This window comes from Diplodia corticola (assembly GCF_001883845.1).
Source record: "Diplodia corticola strain CBS 112549 chromosome Unknown scaffold30, whole genome shotgun sequence".
NCBI classification, from domain to species: domain Eukaryota; kingdom Fungi; phylum Ascomycota; class Dothideomycetes; order Botryosphaeriales; family Botryosphaeriaceae; genus Diplodia; species Diplodia corticola.
This window is the reverse complement of record NW_017971509.1, coordinates 1-16,499: the sequence shown is the minus strand read 5'-3', so window position 1 is coordinate 16,499 and position 16,499 is coordinate 1. Positions and strand designations below refer to the sequence as shown.

General features: G+C 51.3%; 3 protein-coding genes across 3 annotated transcripts; 2 read left to right on the top strand and 1 right to left on the bottom strand.

Annotated features, from left to right (window-relative positions):
• Nucleotides 1-5,627: 5,627 nt before the first annotated feature.
• On the bottom strand, nt 5,628-7,619 carry BKCO1_300003 (glycoside hydrolase family 18 protein; the record flags this gene model as incomplete). Its single annotated transcript, XM_020273908.1, has 4 exons — nt 5,628-6,409; nt 6,468-7,230; nt 7,343-7,466; nt 7,516-7,619. 4 exons carry the CDS (start codon nt 7,617-7,619, stop codon nt 5,628-5,630), a joined length of 1,773 nt encoding a protein of 590 aa, XP_020129681.1.
• Nucleotides 7,620-11,576: 3,957 nt separating this feature from the next.
• On the top strand, nt 11,577-13,133 carry BKCO1_300002 (alpha beta-hydrolase; the record flags this gene model as incomplete). The annotated part of the gene is made up of 2 exons (XM_020273897.1): nt 11,577-11,747; nt 11,865-13,133. The coding sequence occupies 2 exons, from the start codon at nt 11,577-11,579 to the stop codon at nt 13,131-13,133; spliced, it is 1,440 nt and encodes a 479-aa protein (XP_020129682.1).
• A 468-nt stretch (nt 13,134-13,601) lies between these two features.
• On the top strand, nt 13,602-16,094 carry BKCO1_300001 (uncharacterized protein; the record flags this gene model as incomplete). Its single annotated transcript, XM_020273863.1, has 1 exon — nt 13,602-16,094. One exon carries the CDS (start codon nt 13,602-13,604, stop codon nt 16,092-16,094), a length of 2,493 nt encoding a protein of 830 aa, XP_020129683.1.
• Nucleotides 16,095-16,499: the final 405 nt, after the last annotated feature.

Sequence of the window (16,499 nt, the reverse complement as noted above, 5' to 3'; positions counted from 1 at the left end):
ATAATAAGTTATACTCTACTACTAAATATACTCCTAATATTCTAAGCTACGGTACGGATAACGAGGCGTTAGACGGTATTCTTAGATCTAACTAGATAAGAAGCCTCGTAGTAGTATTCTTAGATATTAAGGATATTACTCTCGCGCCCGACGTAGCTAAAGCGTATATCGAACGTATACGTAGCGTATACGTACGTATATACTAGATAATTCTATACGTATAGTAGCTCTAGGCTTAGTACTATAATAAAGGCCGCCTAGATCGCCACTTTAAAATAGAGGACGAGGTTCTACTATCTACGAAGAATATTCGCACGAAGCGACCTTATAAGAAGCTAGACGGCCGATTTCTTAGTCTCTTTAAGATTATTAAGGAGGTTAGAAACTCCGCCTACTAGCTTAGACTACTAGCCTTAATAGCGCGGCTCTATTTTATCTTCTATATATCCCTTCTAGAGCTATACTCCGTAAAGCCCGGTTTCTAACCGCCCGCTATAGAGTTAGAGGATATATAGAAGGTTAAGGCCGTCGTTAACTATAAAGACGGCCTCCGCGGTTCGTAGTATCTTATTAAATAGCTAGGCTAGCTAAATAAATATAATAAGTAGAAGCACGAGTACGAACTCGAGAACTACTAGAAACTACTCGACGAATACCGTCGACGGTACTCTAGGGGAATAAACCTACTAGATACGAAACGCGTACGAAGAGTACGCGGAGAACCTTCGTAACGAGGCGAAAAACCTTAAAAAAACCTACCGGGGAATAACTCTAAAGATACGAAGAGCGTACGAAGAGTACGCGGAAATCTACCGTAAGTAGGCGAAAAACCTATAAAACGCGGGCGGGGAAGGCCTCCCGGCTTAAGAAATAAGACGAAGCGGTAAAAGCTTAGTCTTCGGAATTTAGAGTTAAAGGGCGAAAGCTACTAAATATATCGTATACTACGGCCGAGATCGACACGTCGCCGAAAGATATCTAGAATAAAAACCGTAGTTTCTTTCGTAGTTAGAAAATTCTATAGAACCGATTAACTTACGAAAACTTTCGGGTTAATAACTATAATATAAGAAGAATAGATTTTTATTACTAGGCGTAAGCGCCGCGTACGAGAAGCGTACTAAATTCGTATAAAACTCTAAGCCTAGCCTAACTTATAAAGAACTCTAAAACCTCGCTAAATATTAAAACTAAATTTTGCCTACCCTCTACCCCTTACTTTACTAAGGGCCTATACTAGTACTACCGTATACTTTTCTAGCTATTACTCTCGTCGAGGGACTTATCGCGGTTCGAGTCGAGGCTATTCTCCTTAAAGAGGTTATCCTAGCTACGTAGAAGGCGGTTCTTAGTAGCTACGTCGATACGTTAGTTCGTAGAGAGTATTAGACCGATACCGCCTATACTAAGCTATACTAAGGGTTAGTAAAAGTAAAAGCGGACGGTTAAGAAAGCTCTTATCTACTTACGTTAGAGATTATAGTCGCGAGAGATCTATCGAGCGTATAGATACTTCTTAAAATCGCTAGCGTTCTTAACGCGAGCCTTCTCGAGTCGGCGGAAGTTCTTAACGTAGTTAAGATACTTAGAGGCGTAGCTACGAACTAGATTCTACTTCTTAGAAGTATTATAACGAATAGCCTACTAGCGTATAAACGATAACATATTTATAGCGCGGCGAAACTCGGAAGGCGGCTAGATAGGCGAAAAGAGTTAGCTAAAGATACGACGCGTATACGAATCGTAGAGTAAAACTTACCTAAGTATAATCGTACCGCGCCCTAGTATATCTCTAGTACTTCGAGAGTGGTATCTTACGTATATAGCTCTACTTAATAATATTCTTTACGTTATTATCGATCTAAGAAGCGGAAGCCTAGTATAAAAGATAACGTTTATAGAAAGTCTTATAATAAGGCGGAATCGGCTTCTAATAAGAAGCTAGGCCGCGTATACTAACGAGACGACGTCGAGAGACGTCCCGTATACTAAACGGCTTATAGCGAGCCCGAGTCTTATCTTTATCTTTATCTTAAGCTAATTTAAGACCGAGCTAGCTTATACGAGATAGCTCCTCCTCTTTCTTATCTATACTACCTATAGGACTAGCTTCTAGAGTAATAGGAGACGTCGAAGAACGAGCGGTAGAGCCGCGGAGGGAAGTTAAAAATAAAGCTATATTAGAAAATAGATATAGCGTAGAGTCGGAAAACGATCGCGTAAGAGAATTCTAATATATAAAGGCTTCTTACTAGCTTCTCCTACGGCACGCGTACGTAAAACGCATAGACCCGGACTCTATAGAAACGTACCTACCTAATAGGAGAAACTATATCTACCTAACGCCTAAGTACTACTTATAAAGGGGTAAGAACCCACTATCTAGCTAATAGATATAGATATAACGATACTAGCTACTAAACCTAGCTATAAACTAAGAATTACGAGTAGTAGTAGTAAACTCTATAAAGATAGATACGCCTAATATAATTACTACGAAGAAATATTAGGGAGGAAGTACGCGCCGCGTATACTATACGTATCTAGAACGTATAAATAATAGTTCTAAAACGCTTAAGCTATATACGAGACTCGCGATTATAAACCTAAAAAGATAAAAGACGGAATAACCGCTATTACGTAGAAAGTAATTACTACTTTCTTTACGTAGAATTAAACCCCTAATAGAGTTCTACTTCTAAATACTCTAAGCCGCGTAACGGCCTAGAGTAGCTAAACTTTTCTACTACCCTAGCGTATAGCGCTATATACCCGACCCGCGTATAATAGTTATACGCGTTAAGCATACTCCGCGTACCTACTTATAATATAGATAAAAGCGGATATTCTAAGGGATATAGGCTACGGCTTCCGCGCCTAGAGATTTTCTTAACGACCCTAGCTACGAGCTTTTCTCTTTCTAATAAGAAAGGTTTTCCTCGTAGAAGGTATATAAGGTCCTCGAGTTTTTTATTCTTTACGGGGTCGTGGTCGACCCCTATAGTAGAAGGGATAGTATAAGGATCTATAGCCGCGTCTCGTATACGCTTCGTATACGAGACCTATAGAAGTTACGTACTAGTTACGTAACTCTCGCTTAGCTATATATAAAAGCCCTTCGATCTACGGGCGAAGGCCGAATCCCTTAAAAATTCGTCTATTAATTATAAGCCCTCTTCTTATATCTATTCTAAGCTTTCTATTCGTGCCTTATACCTTACAAAAACCTCGCTAAATATTAAAATTAAATTTTATCTATTCTCTATCTCTTACTTTACTAAGGGTTTATACTAGTACTATCGTATACTCTTCTAGCTATTACTCTTATTAAGAGACTTATCGCGGTTTAAATCGAGGCTATTCTTCTTAAAGAGGTTATTCTAGCTACGTAAAAGGCGGTTCTTAGTAGCTACGTCGATACGTTAGTTTATAAGAAGTATTAGACTAATATCGCCTATACTAAGCTATACTAAGAATTAGTAAAAGTAAAAGTAGACGGTTAAGAAAGCCCTTATTTACTTACGTTAAAGATTATAGTCGCGAGAGATCTACCGAGCGTATAAATACTTCTTAAAACCGCTAGCGTTTTTAACGCGAGTCTTCTTAAGCCGGCGGAAGTTCTTAACGTAGTTAAGATACTTAGAGGCGTAGCTATAAACTAGATTCTACTTCTTAGAAGTATTATAATAAATAGCCTACTAGCGTATAAACGATAATACGTTTATAGCGCGGCGAAACTTAGAAGACGACTAAATAGGCGAAAAGAGTTAGCTAAAGATATAACGCGTATATAAATTATAGAATAAAACTTATCTAAGTATAATTATATCGCGCTTTAGTATATCTCTAGTACTTCGAGAGCGGTATCTTACGTATATAGTTCTACTTAATAATATTCTTTATATTATTATCGATCTAAGAAGCGGAAGCCTAGTATAAAAGATAACGTTTATAAAAGGCCTTATAATAAGGCGAAATTAACTTCTAATAAGAAGCTAGGCCGCGGATATTAATAAGACGACGTCGAGAGACGTCTCGTATACTAAATAACTTATAGCGAGCCCGAGTCTTATCTTTATCTTTATCTTAAGCTAATTTAAGACCGAGCTAGCTTATACGAGATAGCTTCTTCTCTTTCTTATCTATACTACCTATAGGACTAGCTTTTAGAGTAATAGAAGACGTTAAAGAATAAGCGGTAGAGCCGCGGAGAAAAGTTAAAGATAAAGCTATATTAGAAAATAAGTATAGCGTAGAGTTAGAAAACGATCGCGTAAGAAAACTCTAATATACGAAGGCTTTTTACTAGCTCCTCCTACGGTACGCGTACGTAAAACGTATAGGCCCGAACTCTATAAAAATATATCTATTTAATAGAAGAAACTATATCTATCTAACGCCTAAGTACTACTCGTAAAGGGGTAAGAACCTATTATCTAGCTAATAAATATAGATATAACGATACTAGCTACTAAACCTAGCTATAAACTAAGAATTATAAGTAGTAGTAGTAAACTCTATAAAGATAGATACGCCTAATATAATTACTACGAAGAAATATCGAGGGGGAAGTACGCGCCGCGTATACTATACGTATCTAAAACGTATAAATAATAGTTCTAAAACGCTTAAGCTATATACGAGACTCGCGATTATAAACTTAAAAAGATAAAAGATAAAATAATCGCTATTATATAGAAAGTAATTACTACTTCTCTTACGTAGAACTAAACTTCTAATAGAAGTTCTACTTTCGAATACTCTAAGTCGCGTAACGGCCTAGAGTAGCTAAACTTTTCTACTACTCTAGTATATAGCGCTATATATCTAACCCGCGTATAATAGTCGTACGCGTTAAGTATACTCCGCGTACCTACTCGTAATATAGATAAAAGCGAATATTTTAAAAAATATAGGCTATAGCTTCCGCGCCTAGAAATTTTCTTAACGATCTTAGCTACGAGCTTTTTTTTTTCTAATAAAAAAGATTTTTCTTATAGAAGGTATATAAGGTTCTCGAGTTTTTTTATTCTTTACGGGGTCGTAGTCGACCCCTATAGTAGAGGGGGTAGTATAAGAATCTATAGCCGTATCTCGTATACGCTTTATATACGAGATTTATAAAAGTTACGTACTAGTTACGTAACTCTCGCTTAGCTATATATAAAAGCCCTTCGGCCTACGGGCGAAGGCCGAATTTCTTAAGAATTCGTTTATTAATTATAAGCCTTCTTCTTATATCTATCTTAAGCTCTCTATTCGTGCCTTATATCTTATAATAATATAATAAATCTTTATTATCTATTCTTTTATTCGCTTAATACTATAGTGGTTTCTATAACTCCCGACTAAATCTACTATATATATACTATATTAGGACTATCTAAATAAGCTATCTAGCGTTTCTCTAAGCGTATAAAGATTCTTTAGTACCCCGCGAAGCGATCTACGACCGTAATTTCGTAATATAATAGTACGTCTATATAAAACCTTAGCGTTACCCCTCTAGTATAGATAAATTATATAACGAAATGCTGTTGCCGTTATAATAATAATAATACTATACCGACCTAGAAATACCATACGGCGTTTCGCGTTTCATACGAAATATATGTGTAATCCATAAACTAAGTATGGTGGACCCATAGATCATGGGGTTTCCATGTACATATATGAGCCGGGGGTACCCTAGTGATTGCGTCCACGGGGCAGAAGATGTATTTCTTCTCCCCGTTGGTACAGCGATCCGGGAACCCGCCTCCATTCGGCGCCAGCGCATAGCCCACGGGCGGGCTGCTCTCGCCCTCGCCGGCGCAGTCGGACACTTTGCAGCCTTGGGCGGTGAGGCGTGCGCGTTGGAGAGCCTCGTCAGACGAAGGCTTCACGAGACGCTCCTGGAAGGAATCCATGTCACCTCCGACGACGGCTGTCAGCGCGGAGAAGCTGTCGTCATCTTGGTCGATGCTCCAGATCATCACGCCGCCGAGGCCGGTGCTGTTGGCCCACTCGACCTTTGCGTTGAGCGTGTCGCTGTCGTCGAAGCTCACCCACTCTTCGTCGTTCTGGCCGTACTGAGCCCACTTGATGGCTGCGGCCTCGTCGTGAATTATCTGCGGGTGCTGTTGGTTGATCAAGTCCATGATCTCGAAGTACGCGAGTGTTCCGGAAGAGGTGGTGCAGGGCCCGGGGTTGGCGCCTCCGTCGAACCTGCAGCCTGGCCTACCGCAAGCCGGATCGTGCAGGAGAAAGGATCGGCCATAGAGGCCCAAGCCGAGGTTTACCTTCTCTGCCGGCACGCCATTGAGCCAGAGCAGTTCCAGGGAGAGCTTGATTTCCGTCAGGTTCGTGTGCGGGCGAACGATGTTCCCGAGTGGATTGTGGCTGTCCCAGACTCCGTGTAGATCGAAGGCTGAACCCATATCAGCATGCAGGTTGGAAAAGTGGAAAGGGCGGGGGAAGGAAGTTACCCATGACATTGACCCAATCTGCATATTCCATCATGTGCCGGATGTCAAAGTTCTTGAGATACCAGTAGCTTGTTGGAATCGTGAATGAGATGCCCAGCTGACGTTTGGGCTCCGTGGCAAAGGTGTCGTGGACAATCCTTAGCAGGTTCACAAAGCCTTCGGTATCGGGGCTGTCCCAAGCCGTGAAGGGGTCAGGAATACCCGGGTACTCCCAGTCAAGGTCAACGCCATCGAAGCCGTACTGGTTCAGAAATTTCAACAGGTTATGGGAAAAGGTTTCGCTCTTTTTCTTGTCCTCGGCGATCAACTGGAAGATGTTCCCAATTGTCCCATTGTCCAAAATGATGGAGCCAGCGATGGCCGCAAACACTCGCAAGTTGGATCCTTCGGATTGTTGCGATCTGATGTCGGCCACCTGGAGGAACGGGTCATCTGGAGTTCCCGCGGCTGGCTGTGAAATCTCAAGCGAGCTGTGGTTAACAGATGCGAACGCAAAGTTCACATGCGTCAGCCCATTGACGGGGATCGCCCGGGGAGGAAACGGACGGCACTTTCTGCTTGAAGACGCGGCTGAGTAGTACCCAATGACCCTCGACCGTGCCGACGCGACGCTTTTTTCTTGGGGTGGTGGAGCACTCAAAGAGCAGTTTGATTGGCATCCCTTGTCCACGTCGCAATGATCCGGATCCCTGCTGCAAAAGCCAAACCGAGAGCAGCAGACTCCAAGTGCGCATAGCTTTTTCGAATCCTCGGCGTTACGTCCCTGGACAGTCAGCATAGCGTGTGGGCATGGGCCGAGGGTGGTCTCTTACGCAGTCGGCAGTGCAATACTTCGGACCTAAAGTCACTCAGACAGGTCAAATAACTTGACATACCGAAGCAGCCACAAGTCCCACGCAAAGACCACGAGCGTGCAACGTTGTTAGAGGTGCCAAAGGAACACAGTCGTACTTACCAAAGCCACACTCTCGCAATTGGGTTGTGTTGTCGGCGGGGCCACTACCGCTGTTAGTGATATTGAAGAATAGGAAAATTCGCTTCGGCTCACCAACAAGCCCCGTCTGGACAAATTATATCGTCCGTACATGGGTTGTTAGAGCCGACCTGACGACTCAGTAAGGCCGCATTTCCACCTGCTGCACGAACATTCATTTCGTAAAGAGAAATGGATTCGGTGTCAACTACGGGGCTCGGTGCACTAGCCGGCCTTCTGAAATGGGATTTGATGAGGGATGTTTGGAGGAAAGTAACGATGGAGATCGATGCGACAAGCGCAAGAGCCGCTCGCCTGCGCGCCTCGGCTGAAAAGGAGAACATAGCTTCCGAATCTCATGCGTAGCAGCGTTCAACATGAGAGAATGAGGGAAAGTCTTTGTCTTCCAGGACCGTGCTGAGAACACGAGCCTGTAGATATATAGTCTTCTTCCAGCCTCATGATAGCCCGATAAAGCATCCCCTGGATCGGAAAGATGCTCCTATCTTGACCGCCATACTCGAAGGCGAGGATCGAAATACTTGAAATGATGGTGTGGAGAGAGTAGGAGGAATGTTTCCCCGCAATCGATCACATGCAAGGAGCTGCGCATCATATGCCCGCTTCCCTACCAGTCAAGAAACCCCAATGCATGCATTATTCGGTTTCGAATAGACTAGCATGGAAACTGCCCTGGATAGCACAATCGAACGGTAAGGAGCGGTTGCATAGGATATCCACATGCCTTGCAGATGATCCCTGTCACGGGTCGGGCCGCAAGGCTTGGTGAGGAATGCACCTTCTTTCCCGTCCCTGGAATCGGGAACACGTCAGATCCGACAATATGCATCGATTTCCGAGGACCCGTTTTTCTAGATATACTCGCCTAATCCGCTTCATAGTTCGCTCCTACCCCACAGGGTGGTGAAGTCCCTCATGCTTCTGATACAACTCCTTGTCAATCGTTCTACAGTTCATTCTGCGCAGTTCTGCATTTTATTAACTGAGTACCGCTGCATCCATTTGGAAAGCACCGTCGTGCTCAATAGTACATTTCATGTAAGGGACCAAAGTCGACACTTATTCTCTCTTCACACAAAGGGGTGAACCAGGCAGCTTTGCTGACTGGCGTTACCACACCGAGTGTTGTGATGGCCTCATCTTTCCAGCCGGCGCCCCTTTGTGATATGCATCATACGATCCCAGCCCATCCACCATAATTTTATCCAATATTTCTCCTTTCTTGCCATGCTGAAAACCCGATACCGTCTCCGATACCTCCCCTGGTCTTTCTCATCCCGAGTCAACACGCCCAGCCTCAAGGTATCAAGAACCTCTGCCCAAGACCCTCAACATGCTTTTCAAATGGTCGCAATTCTTTTTTGTAGCGTTGGTAAGCTTAGTGTGTTTCGTTTTGTTCTGCGTCATTCGCATCTGTTATAGCCCTCACAAAGACTTTGGAACTTTCCTTTATACTCAAGGACTTGGAACCTTTCAAGCTCGTCGCTTACCATCCAAAGCCGCTACAGGTATTTGCACAGATATTTGTCGGGCCGAGCGCAAGCCCGCTTCCTTACGGACCCCGCGTGGAACCCCCAGAAAACCTGTCAGCAGCTTGCAGGTAAGCAGCTTGGCACCTATAACAGATTCCTGCTTCATATTATTATTGTCATCAACAGTGCCACGTTCAATCGTACCGTCAATTGTTTTCCCACTTTGCTTGAGGTACCTTCAGGCCATCTTCCCAACACAGATGAGCTGTCCGCTATCTGCACAAGCGAATGCCTGGCATCACTCAGTGACTTCAAATCTAACCAAGCCAGGGAGTGCCAGGATGCAACCTTCATCGACGGGGCAGAGGGTGGAGCATTGAACATTGACTTTCTCATCTTCACGTACAACTACACATGCCGGAGAGACACGTAAGATCACAGAGCTATCGTTGATGTTCCCTCCAGTCCCTTCTGACCGAAGAGTCAGGAATACGCATGAATTTTGTGCCCCGCTGGTCGGCAAATGGGGAGCCGATCAAGCACCAACATCAATCGACACTTGCTCTGACTGTGTTCTGGGTACCATTGAAATGCACCTTAGCTCACCATTTGGGTATGATGATGAGCTTGCCCAAAGGTTCGATCTTATGGCCGAGTAGTAAGTCACGACAGTTGACGCAAGATGAATGGGCCAAGCACATTGTCTGATGCAATTGATACAGCTGCAGATCCAATGATTACTCCGCGGTTCCAACTTTGCCTTCCAGGACGGCAAGCCTCCAGTTTATCAGCGCGACCATGTCCGGCCCCACCCCTACACCTCTGTGCAGCGTTGCCGACCAAGTATGGCCGGGGTACAACTGCTCTACCATCATCGGATCGAGTAGTGCATCTGCTCCGGCGCCCATTCCGACCAATGCCGTCCACGGGAGCAATGTGGCCTGCTCACAGTGGTACGAAGTTTTGACGAATGACACTTGTGCTCTTGTGTCCATCAAGTTCGCGATTCCACTTCCTGACTTCTACTTTCTGAATCCGGAAGTCGACTACACTGATTGTCATAACCTCATGGCGAGCTACAGCTACTGCGTGAAGCCGCTCGGGGATATCAGCGACTATCCTGGCTACAACAATATCACGGCATTGGGTTCATGCGTAGGGGCTACCTCTGTACGATCGGATTGCTTCAACAACAGCTATCCGACTACCACCTTTCTTTCGGGAATGGTGGGAAATGGAACAGCTAAGCAAACTACGCTACCCGTGGCCCCCGGGACGCCGTCGCGATGCGCAAATTACGACTCCTACGTGGATATCAACACTTCTCCCTTGAACTTTGACACCAACAGCTGCTTCGAAGTGGCAATGGTGCACGACTTGGATCTACAGACTTTCATCAGTTGGAATCCATCATTGGTTTATAACTCCACAGATCCGGCAACATGCAGACTTTCCAAGGGACTACGCTACTGCGTCTCGAGCCCCGAACCTACGGAGCTACCTACATCGTCTTTCTTGCCCTGGAACATTCAACGACCAAAAGAATTCCCGGGTTAGAAGGTTCAGTCTGTCATCAAAGGGGTTTTCTTTCTTAGCTTTTTTGTTTTCGACCATTACGTATGTAGTAGAATCCAAGGTCCGGATGTAGGGTTGGGGCTTGAATACGGACAAATTCATCCAGATGTTGGACTCCACTACCCATGTAGGCAGTTGAATCTACCAGCTGACAGCAGAAATATCTCAGGCTGATGCTGAGTGACACTCACTGACATTTTAATAACGCTTGCGCCTCCTGTTTGACACCAATCCACAATCTAAAGCCCCGCACAAGATCATGATAACCCGCCCTCATCAGCTCCATACTGAGATCACCACAAATACCACCATGTCCGCTCTCGCTCCCGCCCTTGTCCCTGCTACTGCCCCCATCCACCGCTAAATCCTTCTCATCCCTTAGTCAGCCTCAAAGCTGCCAAGCACTGCATCGAGGCCGGCGGCCGCCCCAACACAGAGACGACAGCGCTGTCGACCGCCTGTGCCAGCGTATCCACGACGCAAAAAAAGCGGCTGCCGGAGACCGGTTGCCAGATGCAGGTCCACCTCCGCCGGGTGCTTCACGGCGACCGGTTCGACGCATGGCGATACGGAAAGGGCGGGGAGAAACTATCGGGAGGTGAGAAGTGACTAATCAGCAGATGTTTGTCGGCGACTACAAATGTATGTTTGTTTCACGGCATTGCGGGGGCAGGATGTCCTGCGGCTGGGGGTTGCGATACTATTTCCAGAATACGCGCACAATGGGGCGGGGTTGAAGATGATTTGTACAGGGATCGATCACACGGAATTGATTCAACATCCTGGAGGGGGTTTTCCCCTTTTGGCAAATGTGGCTCCAAGACGGCAAGCCCGTATGTGATGGGCTGCACAGGACGGCATCGGAAACAAGGGGATAGATAGCAAACGGTGCGCTTCTGCAGGGGACTGGAGGATGGGCGACCAGGAAAATGACTCGGTCACACGCGGCCCGCGGAAGCGGCGGGGGCAGAGAAAAACGCCTTTAAAAGCGATTGCGATTGCCCAGCCTCGAATGCCGCAAATTGATGTACATACAACTCCACTCCTGCATGCAGGCCTGGCCCAGCAATGCTTCTGGCCACCCTCCCTTCGACTGATGCACACTTCAAGGGGTTCCGCATCTTGGACGTTGCCTACAAAGTTGTGGACGGTCATCCCGTGCAGACGTCGGTGCTGGTGCCAGCGAGCGCTTGCAAGGGTCCCCGGCCGATCATTGTCCGGTTCCACGGAGGCGGTTTGGTGGGTGCCCCTTCCCAGCATCTTATTCCGACTGCTATACCAAAAGAACTGCACGGCACTGCATAAATATTCGAGCGCTGCCCTAGTCGAACCAGCCATCTCATCACACGTCTACAGGTTACTGGCACGCGTCTCTATGCTCCCTGGTTTCCGCAGTACCTCCTGACATACGCCATCGCCCATTCAGCCATCATAATCTCCCCTGACTATCGCCTGCTGCCAGAAGCATGTGGTTTGGATATCCTCGCAGACATCTCATCCCTCTGGTCATGGCTGTTCAATTGCCTCCACAACTACGTGCTGTCACGAGACCCGCTCAATACGCCCTACGGCGTAGACCTCACTAAAGTCATGGTCACCGGCGAGAGCGCGGGGGGCTGGCTGGCCATCCAATCCGCACTCATGCATCCCAGCCGCATCAAAGCCGTCCTGGGCATCTTTCCCATGCTCGACCTCGGCGACGAGCACTTCACCCGCGGCGGCCGCAACAACACCACCACCAGCTGTTCCAAAGCGCCCCTTCATCCTCCTCAACCCACCCAGCCCCAGCCCCACCCCTCCGCCGCAGCCGTGGCCGCACCCTCCCCCCGCGCCCCAACACCCAACATCGCCGGCCACACCACCCTCCTCTCCCCGCACATCATCGACGAGCACGTCCGCGCCGCGCGCTCGCACCGCCGCGCCGCCGCCGCCGTCATCAGCAGCGTCACGCCGCCCGCGCGCGCCGACCTCTCCCTCGCCCTCTTCCAGCACGGGCGGCTGGGCGAGCTGCTCGGCGACGAGCGCGAGCTGTATCCGCTGGAAGTGCTCGAGGACATCATCACGACGACGACGACGACGACGACGACGACGACGACGACGATGACGCACGCGTGGGGGCGGGGATCGTGCGGCGGTCCTGCTGCTTCTGCTAATACTGCTACCGCTGCTACTGCTACTGCTACTGCTACTGCTACTGCTACTGCTCCCACGGTAGGCGCCGCAATGGCAACGGTGACGGCGGCGACGGCGGTGGCAGCACGTCTCCCGCCGCTATGCATCATCCACGGCACGGACGACACGGTGGTGCCGGTGCAGGGGAGCAAGCGGTTCGTGCGGGCGTGGGAGAAGGCGGCGACGGCGACGGCGATGGCGACATCGACATCGACGGCGACGACAACGACAACGACAACGACAACGTGGCAGTGCGGTGACGACGTCGTCCACCGGGGGGTGGGGATGATCGGGTGCGGTGGCGGTGGTGCAGATGATCGCGACGTGATGGGTGGCTCCGTCAAGTTGGTGCTGCGGCCGGGCGAGCACGGGTTCGAGGCCAAGGCGAGCGCGGACGAGGATGGCTGGCTGAGGGACGCGCTGGGGTGGGTGGCGGACAGGTGGTTGAGTTAGGTAGGTCGGAGGGGGGCCGGGGAGGAGACCCCGGCGCTGGATGATGGTGAGGCGCGCGGGCGCCAGCGTGGCATCCGGTGTGCATGTAGCTCTCTCTTCGCTGGATTGACTGATGGCGGTTTGTGACGGGCCGCCGTGGCGGTGCTGGCGCGGCCAATCTGGCGGCGCGAGGTATCGCGGGAGGCTGTGGTTGGTTTGCGGGGGATGCGGGATGAGGTCATATGGCGCGGCCTGCAGCGACCCCTCTACGGGCTACACGTATGTCGTGCTACCTCAGCTGGAGGCGTGGAAAAGAGTGAAAAAGGGCAAGCCGCGGCGGCAGAGTTGCACGGCGTGCCTAGCTCTTCCGTCGTTTTCATGTGTCCTTGGTTTTTCTTTGCTTTTTTTCTCTTCTGCACGTGGCGTGTCTCATGCTCACTTCGTCGTATCTCTCGCTCCACGCCAGTCCTGCTGGCTGAGCTTGCTCTCATGGCGCTCTTCTCCTTTTCCCTTTTCAACATCCCCAGCCTGACGGCTGCGCTGCACATAATGGACCTGATCGACGCCGTGCGCTCGGCCGCAACCGCCCTGATAACCCACCACAGCCGCGCCGCCACCGCCACCGCACGGCGCCTGCCCCCGGGCGGCCTTCCGCTGACCCGCCTCTCCACCCCAGCCACGCGCATCGCGCTGCTCCTCGCCCTCCCGCTCACGCTATCCCTCCTCCTCCTGCTCCGCCTCTCCTCCCTCCGCCGGCGCCGCACTGATCGACGCCAGCCACCAACCGCAAAACGCACCACCCCCACCACCGTCCTCCTCACCACCACCAACGGCGCCCCCGCCCCGGCCATCTCCCTCGCCCGCTCCCTCCACGCCGCCGGCCACACCGTCGCCGTCGCCTACACCTCGCCTCCCCCTCCCCCCCTCTCCTCCCGCTTCCCGCTGTCCCTCCTCCTGCACCCTGCCTCCCTCCTGCCTCCATCCACCAGCTTCTCCGCCGCCGTCGCCTCGTCCCATCGTCTCAACGTCTTTTCCGCGCAGCGGCAGCAGCGGCGGCAGCAGCAGCAGCAGCTCCGCCGCGGCCGTCGTGGTTCGGCGAAGACCGACGAGGATGACGGCGATGGCGACTCCGACGAGGTGGCCAGCTCGCGCGACACCTACGAGCACGAGGTCCTCGGCGCCATCCTGCGCGTCAGGCCGAGCGTGTGGGTGCCGTGCGAGCTGTTTGACGTCGGCGCGGCGGAGGACGGTGGCGACGAGGACGACGGCGATGGCGATGACGCGGCGCCGCTTCGCGAGGCCGTGGGGATGCTGAGGGAGACGCTGAGGAGGGAGGCTGAGAGGGGGAGGCCGAGGGTGAGGTGCGGGGTGTTGGCGCCGGAGGGGGCGGTGTTGGAGGGGGATGGCGCGGCGTTTAGGGCGTTGGTTGAGGGGTTGGGGGGTGGGGTGGAGGTTTTGCGGGGTGGGGAGCGGATGGAGTTGGGGGAGGAGGTGGTGGTGAGGAGGAGGGGGGAGGTGCATGGGGTGGTGCATGCGGGGAGGCGGAGGGGGGCGAGGTGGGTGTTGGAGTCGGATGGTGATGATGGGGAGGTGCAGAGGGTGGAGTTGCCGGTGGGCGACGACCACGACGACTGCTTGAATGAGACGTACGAGTGCGTTGCGCGCCTCGACGTCTCGGACGCGCGGCCGTGGGTGATGCGCGAGGTGTTGGCGGTGGTGGCTGATCGGTTTGAGGGAGGAGAGACGGCGTACCGGGCCCACGCCGTCGTCCTGCACGGCACGGTGCGAGCCTTCGCAGTGTCGAAAGCAGCCGACGACGCCGACGAGACGGCCGGACGCCTCCTCCTCGACCCTTCCTCGCCTCTGTACGCCTCCATCCGCACCTTCGTCGTTGCCTTTGTCGCTGCCCTACCAGGCCGCCCCTCCGCACCCCTCGCCATCGACATCACCGTCCGCACCTCGTCCACACCAACAGGGACAGCCACGAGCATCCACCCTATCCGCTGTCTATGGTCCCTGCCCCCCCTCTTCGCCCCTCCCTTCTCCACCGCCCTGGCCTCGCTCATCGCCTCAACCGCATCGATGGCCACGCGGCCGCCGCCCCCGCCGCCACACCCTCCAACCCCCAAGCATCCCCCCATCGACGATTCCACCGTCGCCTCCCCACCGCCCCCCACAAACCTCCTCCACACCCCACCCACCAGCCCCATCCTCAACCCCCTCGTAACCCGCTTCGTCGCCTCCACCCTCCCGCCCACCCCGCCCGGCAGCCCCGACTCGCGCCGCTCGCGCTCCGCAGACAACCACTACAACAGCCCGTCGTCGAAGCCGAAGCGCGACGCCGCCGCCGCCGCCGCCGCCACAGCTCTACCCCCGCCGCGGCCATCGACGCCGCCGGCACAACGCCCGTCCACGCCTCCCCCTCCCCCGCTCGGCTGGTCCACACGACCACACAGCAGGAGCAGGAGCAGGAGCAGGAGCAGGAGCAGGAGCAGGAGCAGAAGCAGCAGCCGAACCCGACCCCGAAGCCAAAGCGTCGACAGCGGCGTCGGCCTCAGCGCCAGCATCGAGCTCGACAAGCGCGCGGCGCAGCCCGCACCACTCCCCAGCGCCGAGCAGCACGACCGCACCGCCATCGCCGCTCCCACCTCCGCCCCCGTCCTCGTCGACGAGCACGTCGTCGTCGACGACGAGATCCCAACCTTCACCAACCTAACCGGGTGGTACTCGCTCCCGCGCACGCTGCGGGCCTACGTGGCGGTGCCGCTGGCGCAGCTGGTGCTGCTGCGGGCGCCGTCGGTGCGGGAAGGGGTGGTGGCGGTGGTGCAGGGGTGGGCGGTGGTGGTGGAGAGGGTGTTGTTGCGGGGGTGGGTGATGCGTGGGACTGGTGGTGCTGGTGGTGTAGCTGGGCGGTGGGATGGCGCGCCGTGGTTGTGGGAGTGGGGGGTTAGGTGGGCGGTACTTGGTGGTGGTGGTGGGTGATGAGTGATGGATTGGTTGGGGGTTGAGAGGGAGAGGGAGAGGGAGAGGGATGTTCGAGGGTTTAAACATACTTTTTTTTTCCTGGGGATATCTTGGCTTTATTAGTGCGTGGCTTATCTTTTCTCTTCTTATTCTTCTTATTCTTCTCCTTCACCTTTACTTAGCGAGGCTTGGGTTGCTTGTTCTGGTTTGAGTTTCAGTGTGAGGGATTGGAATGGGTAATGGCCGATGGTTTTTGGTGGATCATTACGCTACGGATTCCTATCAGAGTTCGGAGTTCGTGTTTGTCTTTCGATATGGCCAGCCAACGGAATTGCGACATTGATGTGTGGGATACCAGCTTGACATCTCTCTTTTGTAACATCTCCTATCTCGTATGCCGCTTAGATTTAGTCGATCGTTTTT